This window comes from Carassius auratus, chromosome 4 (assembly GCF_003368295.1).
Source record: "Carassius auratus strain Wakin chromosome 4, ASM336829v1, whole genome shotgun sequence".
NCBI classification, from domain to species: domain Eukaryota; kingdom Metazoa; phylum Chordata; class Actinopteri; order Cypriniformes; family Cyprinidae; genus Carassius; species Carassius auratus.
Genome location: NC_039246.1, coordinates 4,095,865 through 4,119,383, shown reverse-complemented (window position 1 = coordinate 4,119,383; position 23,519 = coordinate 4,095,865). Strand labels below are relative to the sequence as shown.

Sequence of the window (23,519 nt, the reverse complement as noted above, 5' to 3'; positions counted from 1 at the left end):
GAACAACATCACGAAACCCCATCATTTCAGCAACAAAGAGAAGTTATCAGAAAACTAAGAAATAAGTCACTGGAACTAGCGCGATCACACACGAATATGATAAAAGTGTCCGTTTGTTTGCATGCTTTGGTCAATATTCCAATTCAAAAGCATCAACATTTTAATATAGAAGTGATACATTGATCATAATAAATTAATTTATCAGGACTCAAAAAAATTATTTCTATATTTTATTTATTTGTTTTTTAATGCTTATGAAAATAGCCTGCTTATTCAGTCGAGTTCGTTTCTATTTATTTGTAGCCACTGTAGCCTATATGTCACATTAAGAATTAATGATAATATCTTTATTTATATAAAAGCTCCCGAACATACACCATTATTATATTTTTATGATAGGCTATGCTGTGGATCTAAACTCTCAAGACAAGACGACAGATAAAATATGTTACTAAATAAATACACAATTGTGATAGAGAATAAGAAGCAGACGTCTGATTTCTCCAAGTGGTTGCATATACCATGTTTACTATGGTAACATTAATGTTAAGCGTGCATATCTTTTACATCGCTTATAAATATTTCTGCCCAAGGTTTTCATCTTGGAATAGTAGAAAATTAAATAGCGGATAAATTAGCAAAAGAAGCGTTAAGGAAAGACTTGATAGATATTAAGATACCTTTAGGAAGAAATTAAGTTAGATCAATAATTAATATAGAAATAACAAAAATATGGCAACAGATGGGAAAGTAGCAGTACAGGTAGGTGGTATTATAATATGGTTAAGTCAGTAGGGAAAATATAATTGTGCTATGGAAGACATAGAAAAGAAGTAATGATTTCTAGACTAAGGATGGGGCATACAGGATTAAACTCATCACTGGCATTAATGGGAAAACATGGAAATGGTATGTGTGATGAATGTGGTGTGGTTGAAACAGTAGAACATGTGTTTTATAAGTGTAGTAAATATGAAGAACAGCGTAGTGATCTTTTTAAAAATATAAAGAACAGGTCAGTGAGTATAATGGATTTATTGAGAAGGGGTTGAGTGATAGACAGAGGTTTAAGGATGTGATAACATTTTTAGAGCTTACAGGACTAGATCACCGGATCTAGAGCCTGAGGAGAAGGAGCAATCATCGCTCTGATCATCCTGGAGGTTGAGGAGATCAGTGTGGAAGCTGGATGAGCTGAACACGCAGCGTCAGCTGAAGCTTGGTATCTGATCTGCTGGGATGTACAAGAAAGATATTTCCCCTACTCTCACCGCTTCTCTCTCTCCAGTCCAGCGTGTGGCGCTAAAACACATTCGTGTGTTTGTCAAACTCCATTAAGCCTCGGAGGAAGAAGATTTGTTTCACGCGCTCTCTGTTGTTTTAATGTGGTGCTGGTTTAATACAAACTGTTAGAAATATAATTTCTGTAAACAGAAAAATACAGTTTTTGAATCAGGTCAGTAAACACCTGTAATAATCTCATCATCATAGTCGTGTCTACGTTTTGAAGCAAAGATAAATACATCGGGAAGAGTATCAGCTAAAGATGGTGTTTATTAAAGAGGAGATTGAGGAGAACACGAGTGAAATAAAAAAAGAGGAACCAGAAACCTGGAAAATAAAAGAAGAGGAACCAGAAACCTGGAAAATAAAAGAAGAGGAAAAAGAAACCTGCAGAATAAAACACGAGGAACGAGGAGGTTGGTCTTTGTTAATATTTAATGACTGTTTATGGAAAGGTTAACTTACATTAAGTCTAAATGGTTTGGGGGACCTGGATAAGTTTTAACATGCCCTGGACATTTGTGCTTTTTCTTAAAAACGCATTATTGACTGACGTTTGATTAATCTCTAATCAGCAGAAACTGGACTACAATATTTGCAATGCCTCCGGGCAGTTCGTACAAAACCTAGCGTAATGAATGGGGGAACCCTGAAATCTCAAAAACTGCTCGCTTAACTCACATTTAAATGACACGTGTTAAATCAGCAACAAAAAAATCATTTTTTTTTTTTTTTACATTTGCATTAAATATTCAGTATTAGTCACAGTAACTGTAAATTAATTTCTGTTGTATATTTTTTACAATTTTATTACATACTCAGTATCAGTCACAGTAATTATTTGCATTTTAATTATATTTTCACATTTACATTACATATTATTCGATATCAGTCACATTAACTGATAAACTTATGATAACGTATTCTACGATTAAAAAAAAATAAACATTCTTAGAACACCTAAATTGCTTAATCTGTCATCTAACATTGTGGACCTGAGACAGGTTTAATGCCAGCTCTACTACACTGGAGGGGTTCTGCATGCCACTTTGTATTTTTATTTCTAAATTTCTTATGAACGTATGTAGTTTATACATCAAGTCCTCAATATTTTATTCATACATCCTAGCAAATGGAAACAGGGATTTTTCTTTGAGAAACACATCACTTAAAGAGTTTAGAGTTTGGATGCCAGTCATTATTTCACAGTTTTTGCTAGAAAACCTTCTGTTAAGCTCATTGAGCATCTGATCTAGAACAGGGTAGAAAGGGTTGTACGAAAACTTTTTTTCTCATTCCGAATCTGACTCCTGTACTGGGTACGCAGTCTGCATTAAATTGAGAGCTTAGCTTTTTTGCTTGTTTTGCAGACGGCTGTACGGCAGTATCACATTGCTCAGCTGTGTTCAACACTTCACTCCATAGGTCACCGCACAGTCGATTCGACTTCTCATTCAGAGTCTTTTTCAGCTCAACAAAGCTTATCTAACGGAAGGCTACATCCGACAAAGGCTGCACACATCTAAATTCACGAAAATAAACAGAAAGAAAATGAGTTTGAATTTTAGGATGTAGCCTTCCATTTCAGAAGCAAAATTCACCAAAGCCATAATTACAACAGTTGTGTGAGAAAAGATTATTTTCCATTTTATATTTTAAAAAACGATTTGGAGGTTATTTTATCTACTGCGTCTTGAGCTGCAGAACTGTATGAGGCTGGTATGTAACGTTAAAGCTTTTTTCTGCGCTCCGCTGGTTTCAAAAATAATAATTGTCTGCTCATCCGGCACTCTGCAACAACAAAACCTTGTTTCGGCAGCGACTTTAAGCATGTTCCCTATTAGTGTTAGTCTAACTTCGATACATACCTTGAAAAATATCGATATTCGATACCATTTTCGATACCACAGAGAAAAAAACTGCCGCAATATTAAGGGGTTATTTTTTTATTTAAAGCTAAATATAACAAGTCTAGAACATATATTTTACATTTAACAAAAATGTCCTGAGGTGGTGCACTTGTTCAAAAGCCTCTCAGATTGCATTAAATTAAAAAAACAAAGTGCAAGGAAAAAAAAAAAGGTGCAATCTTTTGTATTTCCAAGTAAAATCAAATCACAATGTCAACAAGAGATACTTAAACTTCAATCAAAAACAAAATCAGTGCAATCTTATGCATCAAGTATCAAATTAGTAAACAAATCTGTTGCTGCAGTTTTATGCAGATTTTCCCCCTGTATGTTTGCTAACAGACTCTTCAGATCTGATTAAGTTTTTTTTTGCTGGTTGCTGCTTGCCATATGGAGATGATGTTTGCTGACTTTGGCCCCCTGCTTTTAGCAAATCGACACTGATCATAAGATTCTGTTTAACCTCCTCTCTTAAGGTTACAAAACTGTCCTTGAACCTTGGGTCAAGACATGTGGCAGTGTTTAATATCAGCTGCAGATGTGTGTTCTCATATCTCTGTCTGAGATCTTCTCTGATGTTGTCTTTAAGTTGACGTTTTAGGTTGCTGTCACCTTCCTCAACTGTCAAAGTAGAGAAGATCTTCCAACTCGGAGGCAGGACAGCAGAGAGAGTGGTGTGTTTTTCACCACTAAGGGCATCCGTGAAAGAGCTGACGGGGCTCAATACCTCTTTTACAGTCTCAAGAACTGTAATATCTGAATCTTTTGGCATTTCTTCCGATCATCCACTAGAACTGAACAGACAGCTTTCTGCTGTTCTAGAAATCTCTCCACCATCTCATAAGCTGAGTCCAAGCGTGTGGGCTCATCATGGATCATTCTGTGTTCAGGCACTTGCAAATCCTTTTGTTTTTTCTTCAGCTGTCGCAACCTCTTTGGTGACTTGCTGAAGGTAGACACTGTCTTTCTCAACCTCGACAGTGATCCAGACACACGGTCTATATCCAGGCCCTTGTTAATGGCAAGGTGCAAGTTATGCCCAAAGCAGGGGACCCATGTGAAGTCTTGCTGAAATGCTTTCTTGTTTGCTGAAGCATTATCAGTAGTGATACCAGCCATGTATGACACGTCCAGCTTCCATGCTTCTTGTATCATCTCTTCCAATGCTTCCCTCAAGCATTCTGCTGTGTGCTCAGTGTTGAGCCCAACACAGCCCATGAATGTGGAAGTGGCTCTGCTTGTCCACAGATCAGTGGTGCATGAAAAAAAGGTTTTCCTTCCAAGATGGTTCATGACTATTTCTTTTGTTTTGTTATATAGGGCTGGGATTTCAGTGTGCATGAAAAAGTTGCGTGAAGGAAGGGCATACCTGTTGTTCAAATGTTCAAGAAGTTGTTTGAAGCCAGGTTTCTCAACAGTATACACAGGAACCTGATCCATGCATATGTACACTGCTACAGCCCTGTTCAACTTCTTGGTTTCATTTGAGTTTGCTTCATACTTTCTTTGCTGTTCAAATACAGCTGGTAGTGTAGGTTGTGATTGTGTTGTTTTTGTTGCAGGTCGAGGCTCATCTTCTTTCTGGTGCTACAAGAGAATGCCAAACTTTAATAAACATTTTTTTTTTTTTAGACCACACTTTTAAGATGAACTGAATGAACTAATCTAAGAACTTAGGTTAATGGTAATAGATATTTTTTAACATGAATAAGCAATGAAAAATACTTACAAAACATTTGTTAATCAAAATTAAAAGTTGATTTAAACCAACATTCACTAATACATGTACTAATTAAAATCCAAAGTTCTATTTGTTAATATTTTTTCATTGGACCAGAGCTAACATGATCCGTTATATTTTTATTACCTAATACCTACTGTTACAGGGTATCTTCACATTTTTTAACAGCAAATTTAATGACTTTTAAGACCTTTTTAAGTCCTCTAAAGGGAAAATTTAAGACTTTATCTAAACAAAAATACAGGAAAATGTTCAGTCCGACAACACAGATTGATGTGGCGAAGCATTAGTGTGGCACAACTCACCACAGCCACGCTCAAGACAGGTCAAAGGGTCACAAAAACTTTTATACCAAGTGCTGATTGACCTTACAACCCTGACATGGTTGACTATGTTTAAACTATCAGCCTTTAAGGTACTTCAGGTAATTTCTAAATTCTGGCCCCTCATAGCAGTTTGAAAAAGACATGGAAGACAGCCCCAGGACATTACAAAAGCCCATTTCATCATACTTGATCTAAATTATGGTTAAATGTTGCTGCCTAATAGCCTTGAGCTGGGTTTGGGGGTTCTCCCCCAAGAAAATGTTGTTCAGGGTCTGATTAGTGTTTTCTATGTCATTTCAGACACAGATAAATGCAAGCACATTCAATAATCTATGCATAGACCTAATGAATGACAGACAATTGTAGGAAAGATCAGGATCAGAAATTTATTGCATGTTCCAGTTGTAGGAGATCCATGACTTTCCAATTTACTGTGGGTCCATCCATTGACACAGAAAGCATGTTCTTTAAATTAAGTTCCTTGGTGCCCTCCTGAAATTATAAAAAAATAAAATCAAAACAAAGTCCACCTCAAGAATGATAAAATTTTCATTCATGTTCACTCAGATTAGATGGTTTGTCTAAAGTAGTGATTCTCAAACTGTGGTCTGGGGACCACTGGACGTATGCCAGATTACCAAAGAGGTCTGTGAGCAAAAGTCATCAACCAAAAATGACTGACATGGACTGTGACACCGTTGTACATTTCCAATTCACTTCTCATGACTTGTTTTCTAATCATGCACATTATTAGCAGGTGAAGTTAGCCATGGTTTCAGAAGACTAAAATGGCCTGCATTTGTACATGCATTAGGGATGCTCATTAATCCAAATATGTCAAGTTTTTTTTTTCTTTTTTTTTATTGGCTAAGTGGTCCTTGATTTGAAAGAAAAAAATTTTGAGAAACAAGTTAAGCCATAATAGTGAATGCTCACGAATTGGGCCTATGTGATAGGGTTCAGTGTCAACGTTGTTAACCTAAAATTGAGAAGCACAAAACAGATATTTGGAGTCTAATTATGAACTGGGCTACATTATTTAATTCAATTAAATTTTACTTTTCACATAAAAAATATGCAAGAAGCATAATGCATATTGAATGCTTTATACAATAAAGTTATTTACAGCACTGCCTTCCATCCATAATGCAGTAGTCCTATGCCTAGATGTCACCCACCCACAACATTTTTTTAACTGATTGGATGGGACAATATATCGATGCATTTTGAATCGAGAAATTATTCTGGATCGATTCCAATTTTTCTGAATGCATTGCGATTCTCTCTCGAATCGATTCTTAGTTTAGTTTTTAACAGCAGATGCCACTGCGTGCTTTAGATGCCTTACACACACCACTTGAACCTACTATAAAATAATAATTAATAAAGTTCGAAAAGGTTGAAGCGAAGTACAAGGGTGTTTGCAGTGGGGCGTTTACATTAATCTTGCGTCATAAAAGCAATATATCAATTACATTCTCAGACTCAGCAGAACGCACGAGCGCTCTTCGTCGTGAGCATTTTGAGTGTTCGGTTAAAAACTAGCCTAGAGCGCCATCTGCAAAAACTAAGCTCATAATCAATTTGCAACGCATTGGAAAAAAAAATTAAATCAATCCAAGAATTGGGACGCATCGATATTTTTGTCCCAAATATTCATTAGGAAACAAAAACACATTTTAACATATTCAAATCATTTTAAATGTTACTTTTAGAGTCTTACCTTAAAGTGCTCCAGCAAGTCTTCTGCCATTGAGGTGCTCAAAAACTGAGAACCAAGATAGCGAGACCTGACAATCATGGTCTTGTCCACAGCTTTATCGTCTTTGCCCATGCTTGCGATTTCGCAAAATGCCGTGGTGGCGAACCATCAGCGCTACGCGTTCATCAATCACTTACTCGTATGTGACATATGGTATGATGCAGGTTGCACCCACGAAGTGCTGCCCCCAAATGTTGTGCTGGTCAAATTGCGGTTGAAAAAATAAATAAAAATGACGAGTCGGACATGAAATTTAAGACCCCACATGAAATTTAAGACATTCATATGGAAAATTCCAGGATTCAAGACATTTTCAGACCTTAAAAATCGAAAATTGTATTTAAGACATTTCAAGACTTTTTAAGGACCCGCGGGGACCCTGTGTTATCAAAGATTAAAATATACTGTAACAAATGCATTGCTCATCGGTCATAAAAGCTGGTTAATACATTAACGTTATTTGATTAACCGATTTAAACGCAAACATGCGTGCATCACACACGAAAACAGTGCTCACTGGATCGACATGAAGTCGTCAAGTCACCTTTATTTAACCTTTACCTTTATATAACAATACAGATTGTGTCAAAGCTCTGAACAGTTTTAAATTGGAAAAAAGAGTGTCAGTAATGTATAATAATAATACCAACCTCGAGAAATTCTTTATACAGATCCGGGTGTCGGTCTCTCAGGTGCTTTGCTATATTAGTGGTGTTAGCGCCTTTTTGTTAGCACTGTTCTGTAGCATCTCTTGCATATTGGCTTGCTTGTGTCCTTCGGCTTTCCATGTTCATTTGCCTCATATGCAAAATATTTCCAGATAGCACTCCTTCTGCGTTCCTTATCAACCAAAGCCAGTCGCGCGGGCGTTGCACTCGCCATCTTTCCATTCACTTCACTTTTGCTAACTAGAGCGAATGAGGCGAGTGCGCGTGTGGTAGTTGTCAACGTGCCTTTGGAGAGAAGTGAAAGTGAAAGCGCGGCTAGTATCGATACTTCGGGAAATTAGTATTGGTACCATTAAGATATTTCAGTATCGATATTTATCGAAATATCGATATTTTTGACAACACTATTCCCTATAACATAATACTATGTATTCAACAGCTGCTCAGGTCCACATTTTAATCCTGCTGGAGCACATTAAGCACAGCAGGACCAGCTGGTGTCCAAGGTCAATCATCTGAGCAGCAGTATCCTGAATGCATTCAGCTGCCCATCGAATCACTGGAAGCGGTGGATGAGCTTTTTGTAAAAATTAATTTACACATATGCATGTGGTTGATGAGCTGATGCTGTAACTATACCTCTCTAAACCACAAACGCCTTCTTTAATCACTGTTTTTGCTCTCTTCTCTTTAACTTTTGACAGAACTCGTAATGTTTTTAACCGATGCGACCGATTAGTACAGACCAAAACCATTTTTCAGCAGCAATAATCAGTCAGACTTGTGAGTCCATTCGGTGGAATTGTTTACGTTCTGTGCCTCCAAAATGGCCAACTTCCAGATTGATGACGCGTCCGTGAAAACCCTCTATAGGCCATGGCTTTTTGGATAGGTTTAAAGGGAAAGAGCACTTTTAAATTATGCAATAAAGTCCTTAAAGTTCTTAACCCTTAAGGCGCCAGGGTTTTTTGGAAGAAATGTTGTATTTTGACATCAAGATTTCAAAAGCTTTTGGCTTGAAAAGGTTTAAAGATGAATGTTTATGTGGGGTGTAAATATACTAATCTAATTTGCATATTATGACGTCACCAGGGGCGGCTATCTCAAATTTCATAATATTCAGGAAATATTAGATATTGAATTGATGTTTGAACAAATTTGCATGTTTTTGTGAGTGTGTGTCTTTTTTATCCTCATTCCAAATTATCAGAAAAGAGGAATCCAACAATAAAACAGGAGAAAGTACTAAATTATTACTATACTATTAGTTCATCAGTAATATTCAGGAAGTAATAAGATACTGAATGGATGTTTGAACTTATTTCCAAGGTTTTTTTTTTTTGTATTTGATAGTTGTTGTTTTTTTTTTGTTGTTGTCTTTTTATTCTCATTCCAAATGATCAGGAAAAAAAAGAGAAAAGCAGTACATTATTACAACCCCAAATCAGAAAAAGTTGGGACAGTATGGAAAACGCAAAAAAAAAAAGAAGTGATTTCTAAATTTACTTTGACTTGTTTTTCATTGCAGACAATATGAACACAAAATATTTCATGTTTTGTCTGGTCAACTTCATGTCATTTGTAAGTATGCATCCTTTCCTGTCATTCAGACCTGCAACACATTTCAAAAAAAGTTGGGACAGTAAAGCATTTACCACTTTGTAATGTTGCCATTCCTTTTCACAACACTTAAAAGACGTTTAGGGACTGAAGACACCAAGTGATGAAGTGTGTCAGGTGTAATTTTGTCCCATTCTTCCTGCAAACAAGTCTTAAGGTGGGCAACAGTACGGGGTCTTCGTTGCCACACATTCTCTATTGGAGAAAGGTCGGGACTGCAGGCAGGCCAGTCAATTACCCGTACCCGTACCCTCTTCCTCCGCAGCCAGGACTTTGTAATGTGTGCAGAATGTGGTTTTGCATTGTCTTGTTGAAATATGCATGGACGTCCCTGGAAAAGATGTCTTCTTGAAGGCAGCATATTATGCTCCAAAATCTCTATGTACTTTTCAGCATTAATTGTGCCTTCACAGAAGTGCAAGTTACCTTTGCCAATGGCACTGACACAACCCCATACCATGACAGACCCTGTTGCTGGTAACAGTCTGGATGATCCTTTTCTTCTTTGGTCTGGAGCACACGGCGTCCATTCTTCCCAAAAAAATACCTGAAATACTGATTCATCTGACCACAGTACACGTTTCCACTGTGTGATGGTCCATCCCAGATGCCTCCGAGCCCAGAGAAGTCGCTTCTGGACACTGTTAACATAGGGCTTCCTTTTGGCACAGTACAGTTTTAACTGGCATTTGTGGATGTAACTACGTATTGTGGTACTTGACAAAGGTTTGCCAAAGTAGTCCTGAGCCCATGTGGTTATATCACTTAAATATGAATGACGATTCTTGATGCAGTGCCGCCTGAGGGATCGGAGATCACGGTTGTTCAGCTTAAGCTTGCGCCTTTGTCCTTTACACACTGAAATTCCTCCAGATTCCTTGAATCTTTTAATTATGTTATGCACTGTTGAATGTGAAATATCCAAATCTCTTCCTATTTTTCTTTGAGGAACATTGTTTTTAAACATTTCAATAATTTTCTCACGTATTTGTTGGCAAACTGGCGATCCTCGGCCCATCTTTGCTCCTTAAGGATTAGACCTTTCTTGGATGATGCTTTTGTACCAAATCATAATTACAATCACCTGTTGACATCACCTGTTTCAAATCACATCATTATTTAACCATTTTACCTCATTACTAGCCCTAAATTGCTCCTGTCCCAACTTTTTTTGAAATGTGTTGCAGGTCTGAATAACAGGAAAGGATGCATATTTACAAATGAAATTAAGTTGACCTGACAAAACATGAAATATTTTGTGTTCGTATTGTATGCAATGAAATACAAGTCTAAGTAAATTTAGAAATCGACAGTTTGTCGTCCTTGAGAGTATGGTTCCTGTCATTCATTGCATGACACAGCGCAGAGCGCACCTTCTCCACACCGACTGCACCTGTACTGTCTGTCGGCCGCGCATTAGAGCGTGCGCGATCAGCTACAGCTCTCCAGTGGACACTATGACCACGTTCACCTCTGTCACCCGCACCCCGTTGAGCAAAGGGTCAAATGATCGCTTGTTTGTGCTTCGTCTAAGGGGTACTTACAGCAAATATATTTGGTGAATAAGGTTTAGATGACAAAGTTTTGGAATGCTTGCATTACATGTAACTAAGAAATAAAGTGAATATGTGCATTTGAATTAGTTATAATTAATAATGTTGTTAAAAAAACCTAATTCAAATAAATGTGAATGTTCATCAGTAGTTTATGCAATGTTGAAACCCTTCTTAAACCTGATGGAATTAACCGCTGATTAGAGAACCGTCTTTACTGACGAGATGCGCATAACGATCGGCCGATCGTGATCGGAGCACCCCTATTGAAATGAATTGCGATTAATCCCATTTAACATGAAAGATTTAAATGTACTTTTATATTGGAATCTGATTAATGTACAAACAACATAGAGTATACTTTCAATACTTGTTTTAATGGCATTTATTATGACTGAAGGCCAGTGATAACAATTAATATTGATTTCACTACTATTCCCCTAAAACTGTCCCCCTATATTTAACCATTGACTATAGCCATTCCACATTGCATTAAGTGCTATCAATTTTAAAATTTATTAGACTTTAAAACATTTCTAATTTAAGAGAACTTAAAACAATCTAAACATAAAACCATTATAATAAATGTCATAAACCTGTGCCTTTAAGGAGAAATATAAATTGAATAGTTATTAAACACTGAATGCTACACTAAACACAGATGAATCCTTAAAGCTATAAAAGTTACTGATTACCTCTTTTTTTTCTTCTTTATTAACAGGCATCACAGCATCTGGTTATTAGGTTGTTTTGGCTGCTATTTCTTTAAAAAAAAAGTCTCTGTAGAGCATGACACAGATCTGACATTGTGTTTTCTCTCAACTCTCTTTAGATTTTCAGACCAATTTCAGTTTCTACTAATGAACTGAAGAACTGAATCAGGTGTGTTAGAAGAGAAAACCATTTCAGAGACATTTAACTCATATTCATGTACAACATTTCATGCATGCATGCATAACATCTCTGTTGCTTGTGACAAGAAGCAGCACTGTGCAGCACTTTTTATTGATTTGTCAAAAGCTTTTGACACGGTTGATCATGATGTTTTAAAGATTAGGCTCCTTAATTCGGGGTTTTCAGAGAATACTGTCTCTTGGTTCTCAAACTATCTTAGTGACAGAACCCAGTGCATTAAGTACGATGGTGTTCAATCGGGTATTTTACCAATCCTTAAAGGGGTTCCACAAGGCTCTGTTAGGCCCTTTTTTATTTACTATTTACATAAATAACCTTAATTGGCATGTGTCTGATGAAAACTTTCATTTTTATGCAGATGACACAGTTATTTACTGCTGTGCACCCTCTCTTAAACAAGCCATTGCACATTTACAGAATGCCTTTACTGTGGTCCAAAACACGTTGCTACAGTTGAAACTTGTGCTTAATGCATAAAAAAACAAATGTATGCTCTTCACGGGCACTCGAAATAGACCACTGAATGCTCCCTCAGTGATTACTCTTGACGAACGTGAAATACAGACTGTTACAACTTTTAAGTATTTTGGTATTGTTATTGATTATTGCCTGTCATTTAAGCCTCATGTTCACTGTCTAGTGAGAAAGTTGAGGCTAAAATTGGGTTTTTACTTTCAAAATAAGCTGTGTTTTTTATGTTAAAAAGCAGTTAGTTGCATCCACCTTTTTTTATCTGTGCTGGATAGGGCTGTCACTTTTGTGAAAAAATTATTTTTGATTTTTAAGACATAAGTGTTCATTGAATCGATTGTAAAATCGATTTTCCATGTCAAAAAAAAAAAGGACGTTTCCTTTTTCAACGTCAAATAACGGACAGACGTAAAGAGAACGCTGGAAACGCACAAGTCAGCAATATTTCTTATTAATTGGCATGAAGTTTCGTGCAGAATAACAAACAGCAAAAAATATATATATCTGCAGAGGGGACGGCTGCCATAACAAAAGGAAAACATCAGTGCAGGCTTCAACCCGGCTGCATTTAGGCAATTCAAAAATCTTATTAAAAAAATTATTTTAAATAATGATTCAATCCATTTCAAACAACTGTTAAAAAAATGAAACTTTAAATGGACTTGAGAACAGGTCATGTGTGGTTTTTTTATTGAACGTAACAGACACCATTACAAATTTATTGGACAGGAAAACAAGTCGATCAACATTTTTGGGGTCCAGCGCAGAGTGTTTTTTTATTCACCATATGTCCAGCTGTTGAGAAGACGCGCTCTGACCGCACTGATGTCCCAGTGACACTCAGGTACAGCTGCGCAAGGTGGGGGTATTACTGCCAATTTTCCTTGCAACAGTCCTTTTCATAACTCAGAATCTCCTACGCGCGTCTTTACATTGACATCAAAACTTTTTTTGGTTGGTGCAATCGATTTTCGAACTAAAAGTGACAGCCCTAGTGCTGGACTATGGTGATATATTATATATGCATTCATCTGCTCGGTGCCTTCAAATGATTGACGCAGCCTATCATGCATCGCTGAGATGTAATTCAGCTGCCTATCTTGGCCAGGTCTCCCTTGCAAAAGAGATCTTTAATCTCATTGGGCTTCTCCTGGTTAAATAAAGGATAAAAAAAACAGGGCCTACATTTTGCTCGCTTCATTTGGCTTGCCCGTTTAATATGTCTGTAGTCATGTGGTTGCGTGTGTCAACGCACCCAATGAGTTTTCACACACAGAGCGCGCGCACGTCCTTTCCTCCTTCCCAAAGCACTTGGGCAGCTGCACTCCTGAGGCGTCTGTCGTTGCTGTTTAGTGCTGTCTGTTGTCAGAGAGTGAATGTGCTTTCATTCAGCACGTCCCTCACGCGTTCCTCCATGTGCTTCTCTTACGTGCTTGTTTACATCAGAGCGCACAGAGTCTTTCAAGCAGCATACAGCGGTGTTGTGCGTTTTGACCAGTTGATGGGAATAGTATTCTTAAAATGCATTCCAAATTCGGAATAATTTGTAATATATAATTATTCACGGTATTTAGAAGTGCCCACGATAACAATATTGTGCATATTCAGAGGAGGGGTTATGAACAAAGGTGGAGTTTTTCCGCGCTTGGAGAGCGACAGCACTGCGGATCATTTCAGAAAGATAACAGCTTTAACACCAGTATTAAAGACTTTTAAAAATAATTTGAGATCAAATTATGTGTATTAGATGTATACAGATGTGTATTATAATCACTAAACAAGGCAGGGAGAATGTAAGAGACTATGCACGATAAACATTAACGTTACAATAGTAAACATGGTAAATGCAACCACTTGGAGAAGCAAACGTCAGCTTCTTATTCTCTATCACAATTGTGTATTTATTTAGTAACATATTTATCTGTCGTCTTGTCTCAAGAGTTTAGCTCCACGTAGCATAGCCTATCATCAAAATATTATAATGATTTTTGTTCGAGAGCTTTTATAAAAATATAGTGCGCGCTGCGGATCATTTCTATAACACCAGCATTAAACACTTTTTTTTAAATAAGCTCAAAACTCACTTTCAGTCAGCAGGAGTGTTTGCAATAACTTTATCTGATGTGGATTATAATCAACATACAAGGCAGAAATATTTATAAACGATGCTAAAGACTGTGCACACTCGGCATTAACATTACTGTAGTAAACATGGTAAATATGACCGCTTGAGGAAATCAGATGCCAGCTTCTTATTCTCTATCACAATCGTGTAATTATTTAGTAAGTTATATTATCTGTCATAAGTCTCGTCTCGACAGTTTAGTTCCACGTAGCCTATCATAAAAAATAATGTTTTATGTTCGGGAGCTTTAATATTTTTTAAGCTTTAATAACGGGGTTGCATTAATATTTTTAATAACTGCTCGCACTTGCTTGGAATTAACAGACTAATATTGAACCTCCTAGTGTTCATTATTGTGCTCAGTCATGTGGCCTGAACACGATCACATACACACTAAGGCCGTCTTCTATCATACCACATGGTGTGGTCGGGCCATTACTATACCCACTTGTTTTGTTGCTTCACAGAATTGTTTCCCTTTAATGGTGTACCATACAGTTATGAAACTAGTGATTCTTTGTTGTAATTGGTGCATTATCAGTTCTGTCATCTCACATTTCCCCGCCCATCATCCACTGAGTGCGCGTGTCCACTACAGCGAGACAACTCCACTCTAATGCCATCGGGAGCACCGGGACATTTCTGGTCCGGTTGAGTGAGAGCTGACTGCTGAAGCGAGGGAATTCTCCCCCACTTTAGGCACTGTTTCTAAATTACGCATAACTGCAAAAAAGTGTGAAGCGGTGCTACGCACTGCATCCGCCAGCTGAATACAAGAGCAGAGTCTCCCGCACAGCACTGCGTTTGCACAACAACTTAAGTGTAGGGCTGCAACTAACGATTATTTTGATTATCGATTAATCTGTTATTTTTACGATGAATTTGGTTTATGTACTTATATTTTAGTTTTGCCCATTTTTCCGCAAAGCAAATTATTAATAAAGGGTCTTTATTATTCAACATAGACTTTTTAGAGATTTTAACCATTTTGCATGCTCATATCCTCATCAAAAATTTACCTGGAGTTGTGTTTTATTATGTGTTAGCAATCCCATGTCAAACTCTTCTGCATTCAAAACACTGACCCATACGTACTCTAGTAAATTTCGCAAGGAGATTTCAAATAATGTTTTCACCATGGCAGTCTTCAGGTCTTCTAAAGTAGTTTAACATCCTGAACAAAGCTTAAGGAATCTTTCAGAAAATATTTTCATGAAGAATAAGAATAAACAGAATAAGTTTGCAGTACATTGCATTTTATTTTATTTTTTTCCTGTAAACACACAGCGTATACCTGGGAAACAGCTTTATAGCTTATACTGTGAAATTGTAAACAATCCTTCGAATAAATTGCCAATGGCATGAAACCTGAATGGAACTCACATTTTAAAGTAAAATCCATCAGAAGGTTGTCCAGAAAAAAAAAATTGGACACACACAAAAAAACTGCTGTGCGAAAGAGCAGTGAATACTTAGGGGAAAAAAAGTGCATTTCAAATATCTTTAAACATTTACCTCTCTCATAAGGTCATAATTAGGCTGCAAGAATGAATTATGAACTGGTAAATGACAAACTGATCACAGAACATGTTTGTAAAGCTTTAAATGTTAACTGTTAAAAAGCAATGTTATCAACTTTTACGACTAAACATTTGCAAACAACATTGTACTGGAGAATCTGCACAAATAAAAGTCTTAAACAGTTCAGTAGTGCAGTAGTTTACAGGTTACTCTTCTTTTTTTAAGACACAAAGACACTTTGGATGACTTTGTTCGATTAGTTTTATCTTCCGCTTTTTTCTTTTTCTTTCTCGTGCTTACTTCATTGCCTCCTGCCTCTGTCATCTCGCTGAATGCTGCAGAGATCGCAGAGACGCTGTTCGGGAAGCACGTGACATAAAACTAGCCCAGCTATTGGCTATTTGCTACTTCTCCTACTATACTGGCTGAGTAAAAAGCTCATTACTGCCACACTTTGGTCACCAAAGATTTATTTGCCGCTTACTTAATTTGTTGACAACTATTTTAATAATCGCTTTTAATCGATTAAATCGATTAGTTGTTTCAAACCGCTTCATCCATTCAGACGTGACACAGAGTTATTGATACTGTCGTGTCGTGTGACACATGAGAACATTAAAGGTTCTGTAGTGTTGCTGGCTGAAAACATCCGCAATAATGTTAATGGCATGAAGAGGAAAACTGGAAAACACTAAGCCATGTCAATTCAGCAAGGGGGAATAACTGTAGCCTAAGACCTTCTTTAATGCAGCTCTGAAATGAATTGTATTATGATAAAAAAAGGTACATTTTAAATGGTAAAATACACGATTTCTCACCAAGTTTTGTTAAAACTTGAATCATGAAGGGGCAGATTATGAATGCAGATAGCAATGAGCAATCTTACAACGTTTACAAATGGGTTTATGAATCTGTAATAATTAGGGGTGTAATGGTACACAAAAATCACGGTTCGGTACGTACCTTGGTTTTAAAGTCACGGTTCGGTTCATTTTCAGTACAGTAAGGGAAAGAAATGCAAACATTAAACTGCAGGTTGTTTATTACTATACACTTTTTTTTTTTTAATACTTTTTAATAAAATATATATAAAATAAAAAAAGAATAAGAAATAAAACACTGCTGCAAAGTTCTCCACTAAATAAAATACTCTGTCTCAAACCAATATCATATAATAAAATATAATGAAAAATATATTAAAAAAACTATGATTACAGTGCAGCATGACCGATCCCAGCTTGTAGGCCTGCTTCACCAGAACCGTGCCGTGCCTGCTGCTGTAGGTGACAGGGAGACAGCTGACAGACCAGGCTCTTGTCTTCATGACAACAATATCTATACTTCATGTTGGGCATAAATATAAAACCTACTGATAAAAGACACCGTCAACAGTATTGACCGCAAAATAGACTATGTTTGACAGGTGCAATATTTGAAAATCAATAATTAATTTCTTTTTTAAATTACATTTATATCTGAATTTATTTCAACCTATAGACTTGCAAACATCAAAGTGTCATGAATTAAGATGTATTTGTGTACAAAATGACAAACATATTTTCCTATTCTATTTTGCCTGGAAACGCTTCCAACACGCTTCCATGTCGCGTGAAAAAAATAGGCGTCGGTTCTATTTCTAGCATGCATGGTTTTCCGCGTGGCTCGAACTGCGCCTGAGATGCGCGTCTCACGCAGGCAGTCTGCAATCTCTAACCTGTTAACATGGGAGCCTAATTAAAAACGGACACGCCACGCAGCTGAGACGCTTGCGCCATGCATCCAGTGTGTCGCCAGCCTTATATGAATCAGTTACAGGTTGGGATTTGCTCTGAACGCGGAGACTTCCGCCACTTAATATGTTCTTTTAGAAACACGAAAATGTACTTATGTTCCGTGCACAAAATATTGCATTCCATCATTCGGTACACACGTGCACCGTACCGAAAGCCCTGTACCGAAACGGTCTGGTACAAATACACGTACCGTTACACCCCTAGTAATAATTCATACAATGACGGGCAAATTTTGGTCTAGTGTTTTCATTGAGCTATTCATAGGCTGCGTCTGAAAACTGAAAAATGCTGCCTTCGGAGGTCGCATTCCAAGGTAGGAAGGCATCAAGGCACGTCCGAAATCAATGTCAGCTTCATTTCCTGTCTCCTGAGATGACTTCATCTGGCTGTTTTTTGAAGGCAGCATAGATGTATCCTTCACTGCCTTTGATATCCCACAATCCCCTGCGTTCCATTCTGGGACAGTTAAGCCAAATAATAAAGATGGTGTCTGAAAGTTGCGGTCGGTGGTTGTGTGTAAATGTATGTTTCTGAACAACGTTTTCCACTTATGTAATTTCTAGCGAGAAATTAATATTGCAGTAATGAAATATCCACTTAGTTAAAACCAAACCTCTCTATATTTTGCTGTAGATCATTAAACCATTACTCCGCCTCAGAAGCCTGTCCGAAATCCGTTTCATGAGGTGCCTTCGGGCAAAAACGCTGCCTGCAAAGTCATTGACTGATTATACGGCAAGGCAGCAAGTCACCTGCCTACATTTTTGGATGCAGCCATAGTGTTGTTTCTAAGCTGAAAAGCAATTAATTGTGCTTCACTTAGCTCAGCTTTCTGCTCTGGTCATGAGATTCCAGGTTCCATTCTAATGTGTGTTATTGTATAACTGGAGTTTCATCTTCTTTGCCCACTATTTCCCAGTCTCTACTGTAATGTCAGCGTCTACTAATCACTGAATGCACAGCGTTGCCGACATCACATTCCCATTCTGATGACAGACTATTGATGTGATTTACATGGATACAAGTAATAAGTTTAACATGTTTACATGGCAGGATTTTAATTTAGTTTGGCTATAGAAGGTTATCCTACCTCTCAACAGATTACCATTCGGTTTAGGCATTTTTATTCTGAGGGAGGTGTTTCTATGGAGCATTTTCATTCAGACTGGATGCCATTCTAAGTTTCCGAAGGGTGCATGCTTCCCCTGCTCGACTACCACCCTCCATTATGCAACCTACAGCATTAATGCACATCACATGTTCCTCATGTTAAAGAGGTGGATTTTCATGTTAAACATGGCCAATTCGGATGAGTGGAGAAATCTTACTTCTGGGTGGTACAAGTTTCGGTAGTTTTTTCGATGATGGATCTAATGACGTAGACGATGGTGGAAATCCTTATGAGCATTTCTCTTGGGAAAGCACGCACATGATTACCAGAGGAGAGCGAGACCTCACCCACAAACACGCTTCATCAGGAATCGTTGGCAGCGCTGCATAGGATTTGTTTGAGAATTTCTCCAAATAAGTGTGTTTTGGATGTGAGGGGGAAGTTTACCATGTTCAGCTTCTCAAAGAACCTAGCGTTACATGGACCGTGGATGCAGTTGCTTTTCTGGTGCAGCAATGGAGTGTAGCAAGTGTTGTGTTCTCGTCATTTCAGTGATGAATGTTTTATAAACAAGACCAAGTTGACACTGGATTTGCACATCGTTTGCTATTAAAACATGGTAGAAGACCCCAGTCAGGTAAGTACAACTGCATCAGATTTCTGTCTTTTGTTGGAAATCAGCGCATAAGTGAATATATGTTATGGAAGCAACACAAAACATCAGTATTATAGCTCCGCCCACAGCATGCCTACAGGAGCTTGGTTTTCCAGAGAGAATCGGAAGCTGTATTTTTGTTTTGCAGATATGACCAGGCTGGCGACTTTTGGAGATGGGGATTCGTGCTGCTCTGTGGGTACTCGGGATTGGCCTGAGATTTTTAAGAATTTAAGAGTATTTTAAGAAATGTGCTTGTTGCACATCCTCAGTTGCTTGACTTGGGGTGACGCTTCCCCCTTTGTGATTTTTACAGCATGGTAGATACATAAACTTGGATAATACTGCCATCATGTCAGACTGCTGCTGCTAGGGGTGTGTGCTTCCCTGTTTACAATCACAGTTGCTTAAGCATTTTAAGAACATACTTGTTGCACATCATCTACTGCTTAACTTGGGGTGACGGTCCCACCCCCCACCTTAATGTGATTTTTCAGCACCAGTTGTGTTGGGGAGTTTTGGCATATGGTTGTTTTGTGGGTTTGTCTTGTTGCCCTCCCTGCACTGTCCAAGCATGGCTGCATGGACAGGTGTGTGGAGTGTTGCCCAGAACATAACCATACCACCAACACTAACTGTATTCAATTACATTGTCATAAATATACTTGACGGAAGTGGTCCTGATTGAAATCGAGCATTGCGTTAGTTCAGTCAGGCCACGTTAGTCACGCTTGCATCAGCTGACAGTCAGCTGTTCCTGACGTGTACCAATCCAGTCTTGACACCTATCACCTGCTGTCTATTTAAATTCCCATTCTTCAGTGTCTCTTCCATCGCATTGTTGCTTGCAATTAACTCCCATCTCCAACCCCAAATCCACCAACTTGAACCAGTAATCCGATCTAACTTTGTTTTTTCTTTACAGTCTCTTCATTGGAAGCAGTCGCTCTCATTTTGTTTACAACTCGCGTAATTGTGAATTATAAATGCTTATAATGGTTCTGTTCTCTACCCCAGGGGGGTTTGTCTTGCTGCTCTCCCCACTCTGTCCATGCAGCCATGCTTGGCCATGTGTGGAGTGTTGCCCAGAACATAACCATACCACCAACAATAACTGTATGCAGTTACATTGTCATAAATATACTTGACGGAAGTGGTCCTGATTGAAATAAGTTTAATTCTGTGTCATTAATTTTGAGTCCTGATTAATTAATTCATTATGATCAATGTATCATTTATTCTATAGTAAAACATTGATGCTTTTGAATTGGAATATTGACCAAAGCGTGCAAACAAACGGCCGCTTTTATCATGTTCGTTTTGTGATCACACTAGTTCCAGTGACTTATTTCGTAGTTTTCTGATAACTTCTCTATGTTGGTGAAATGATGAGGTTGCGTGACATTGTTCCTGAGAGGCGTGTAAAGGGTGTGTTTTAGTGACGCGCAGCTGAGCTTCAGGCTCGACTGTGGAAACCCTGCGCTATTCTGGCCTTGGTGCTACTGGCCTGAGGCTATTAGCCCCGCCCGGCCCATTTTAAGCCCTGGCTAGCACTGGCCTGACAGTGGAAATGCGGCTATTATATTAGTTGAAACTGGTCTTAGAGCGACAATATTATCGTTTATCATGATAATTTCTGGGACAATTTATCGTCCAGCAAAATTTATCGTGACAGCCCTATCAGGACCTTGGTTTAATGTCCCCTCCGACCCCAGAAGATTAATTCTACTGACAGTTATAAAGATTCAAGTACTTTTAGATAGTTTGTTGTAATAGAAACAATCTTTAGAATAAAAATGAAGCATCAAATGGGGGACAATTTCTTTCAACAAAGTATGTTAGATAATGTAGTTGATCAAACATATTGAATAGTTCTCCATGTAGAAACATGGGGTTTGTGTATGTAATGTTTTAACAATGATATTTTTATATTTGCAAGAAGGTTTAGTTAAAAAAATGGCATCAGAAAGAATAAACTTTTTTCAAGTTACTGACAAGTCAACTGTTTTTGCTTTATTTTAGAGTTTATTGAAGAAAGTGAGGAGAACAAAAAATGGAGTGAAGTTGAGGAGAAAAATCATGTCAAAACTGGAGAAAAACCTTTGAGTTGCTCTCAAACCAAACAGGAAGATCTAAAGAAAAGAGCTTTCACCTGCACTCTGTGTGGAAAGAGTTTCACATACAAATATCATCTTGATTTTCACCTGAGAGTTCATACTGGAGAGAAACCGTTCACTTGTAATCAATGTGGAAATAGTTTTGCACACTTAAGAACCCTTAAGAGACACATGAGAATCCACACTGGAGAAAAACCTTATAAGTGTTCACACTGTGACAAGACATTCAGACACTTATCGCATCTAAAAACACATAAGAGGATCCACACTGGAGAGAAACCTTATAAGTGTTCACACTGTGACAAGAGATTCAATAATTCATCAAGTCTGAAAATGCATGAGAGGATCCACACTGGAGAGAAACCGTACACTTGTGATCAGTGTGAGAAGTGTTTCACACGCTTATTACAACTGAAGGATCACTTGAACATCCACGCTGGAGAGAAACCCTACTCATGTGTTCAATGTGATAAAACATTTATGAGGGCTTCAAACCTGAAGAAACACCTGACAGTTCATACAAAGGAGAAGCCGTATTCACGCTTTTCAAATTTGAAAGGACATCAGAAAATACATACTGGTGAGAGAGAGTACATGTGCTCTGAGTGTGGAAACACTTTCACTTCAGCGGACAGTTTAAAACAGCATGAGAGGATCCACACTGAAAAAAAACCATTTGAGTGTTCACACTGTGACAAGAGATTCAGAAACTCATCTTATCTGAAAACGCATGAGAGGATCCACACTGGAGAAAAACCATTTGAGTGTTCACACTGTGACAAGAGATTCAATCAGTCAGTACATCTGATAACACATGAGAGGATCCACACTGGAGAAAAACCTTATGAGTGTTCACACTGTGACAAGAGATTCAGAAACTCAACGTATCTAAAAACACATGAGAGGATCCACACTGGAGAGAAACCATACACATGTAGTCAGTGTGAGAAGTGTTTCACACGCTCAGCACACCTTAAGGATCACATGAACATCCACACTGGAGAGAAACCTTATAAGTGTTCACACTGTGACAAGATATTCAGAAACTCATCATATCTGAAAACACATGAGAGGATCCACACTGGAGAGAAACCGTACACTTGTAGTCAGTGTGACAAGTGTTTCACACACTCATCACAACTTAGGGATCATCTGAACATCCACGCTGGAAAGAAACCCTACTCATGTGTTCAATGTGATAAAACATTTTTGAGGGCTTCAGACCTGAAGAAACACCTGACAGTTCATACAAAGGAGAAGAATTCAAGTTTTTTTGGGTGAAAAGATTTTTTCAATTGTGAAAATATATCGGAAAACACATACTGGTGTAAAAAAGTGCAAGTGCTCCAAGTGTGAAAAGACTTTTACGTCGGGGCAGTTTAAAACAGCATGAGAGGATCCACACTGGAGAGAAACCTTATTAGTGTTCGCACTGTGACAATAGATTCAGGCCCCGTCCACACAGAGACGCGTTTCTGTGAATACGCACAATTTTTTTAATATATAGGCGTTTCGTCCACACGCATCTGCCGTTTTTGTAAGGTGAAATCGCTATTTTTTGAAACCGAGTCCCAGAGTGGATAAATTTGAAAACGCTGTCTTTGCGTTTTCGTCTGGACGGCTAATCCGTATATTTTCAGAAACAATGACGTCATCAGCCCACGTCTCCCCCTAGTCAGACACCTCTACGTCACGTAACGGCAACAAAAACATGAACAAACACTGAACAATTGTCTTTTTATTAACTAACATGAACACAGATTAATAAATGTATTGTTCCATGTTCGTTTGTGTACCACGCGCAAGGTTTATGAGCATAGTCCAAGTCTTCTTCTCTGTTTTTAGTGTATCTCTGTGTCAGAATTACAGTGCCACATACTGGTCTGGCATGTATACTACATTATTTTGCGGTTTCGTGTGGACGCGGATATTTCTTGAGACGAGGAA

The 23,519-nt window shown here is 38.0% G+C and overlaps 1 protein-coding gene and 1 long non-coding RNA gene across 2 annotated transcripts; one reads left to right on the top strand and one right to left on the bottom strand.

Annotated features, from left to right (window-relative positions):
* The first annotated feature begins 1,151 nt into the window (after positions 1–1,151).
* On the top strand, positions 1,152–23,247 carry LOC113066217 (zinc finger protein 271-like). Its single transcript, XM_026238025.1, has 2 exons — positions 1,152–1,700; positions 21,478–23,247. The coding sequence occupies exons 1-2, from the start codon at positions 1,547–1,549 to the stop codon at positions 22,851–22,853; spliced, it is 1,530 nt and encodes a 509-aa protein (XP_026093810.1). The 5' UTR covers positions 1,152–1,546; the 3' UTR covers positions 22,854–23,247.
* Positions 5,622–7,370, bottom strand: LOC113067440 (uncharacterized). Its single transcript, XR_003279345.1, has 2 exons — positions 6,985–7,370; positions 5,622–5,753 (listed from the first exon to the last, which is right to left on the bottom strand). It is a non-coding gene; the product is annotated as an uncharacterized LOC113067440 (long non-coding RNA).
* Positions 23,248–23,519: the final 272 nt, after the last annotated feature.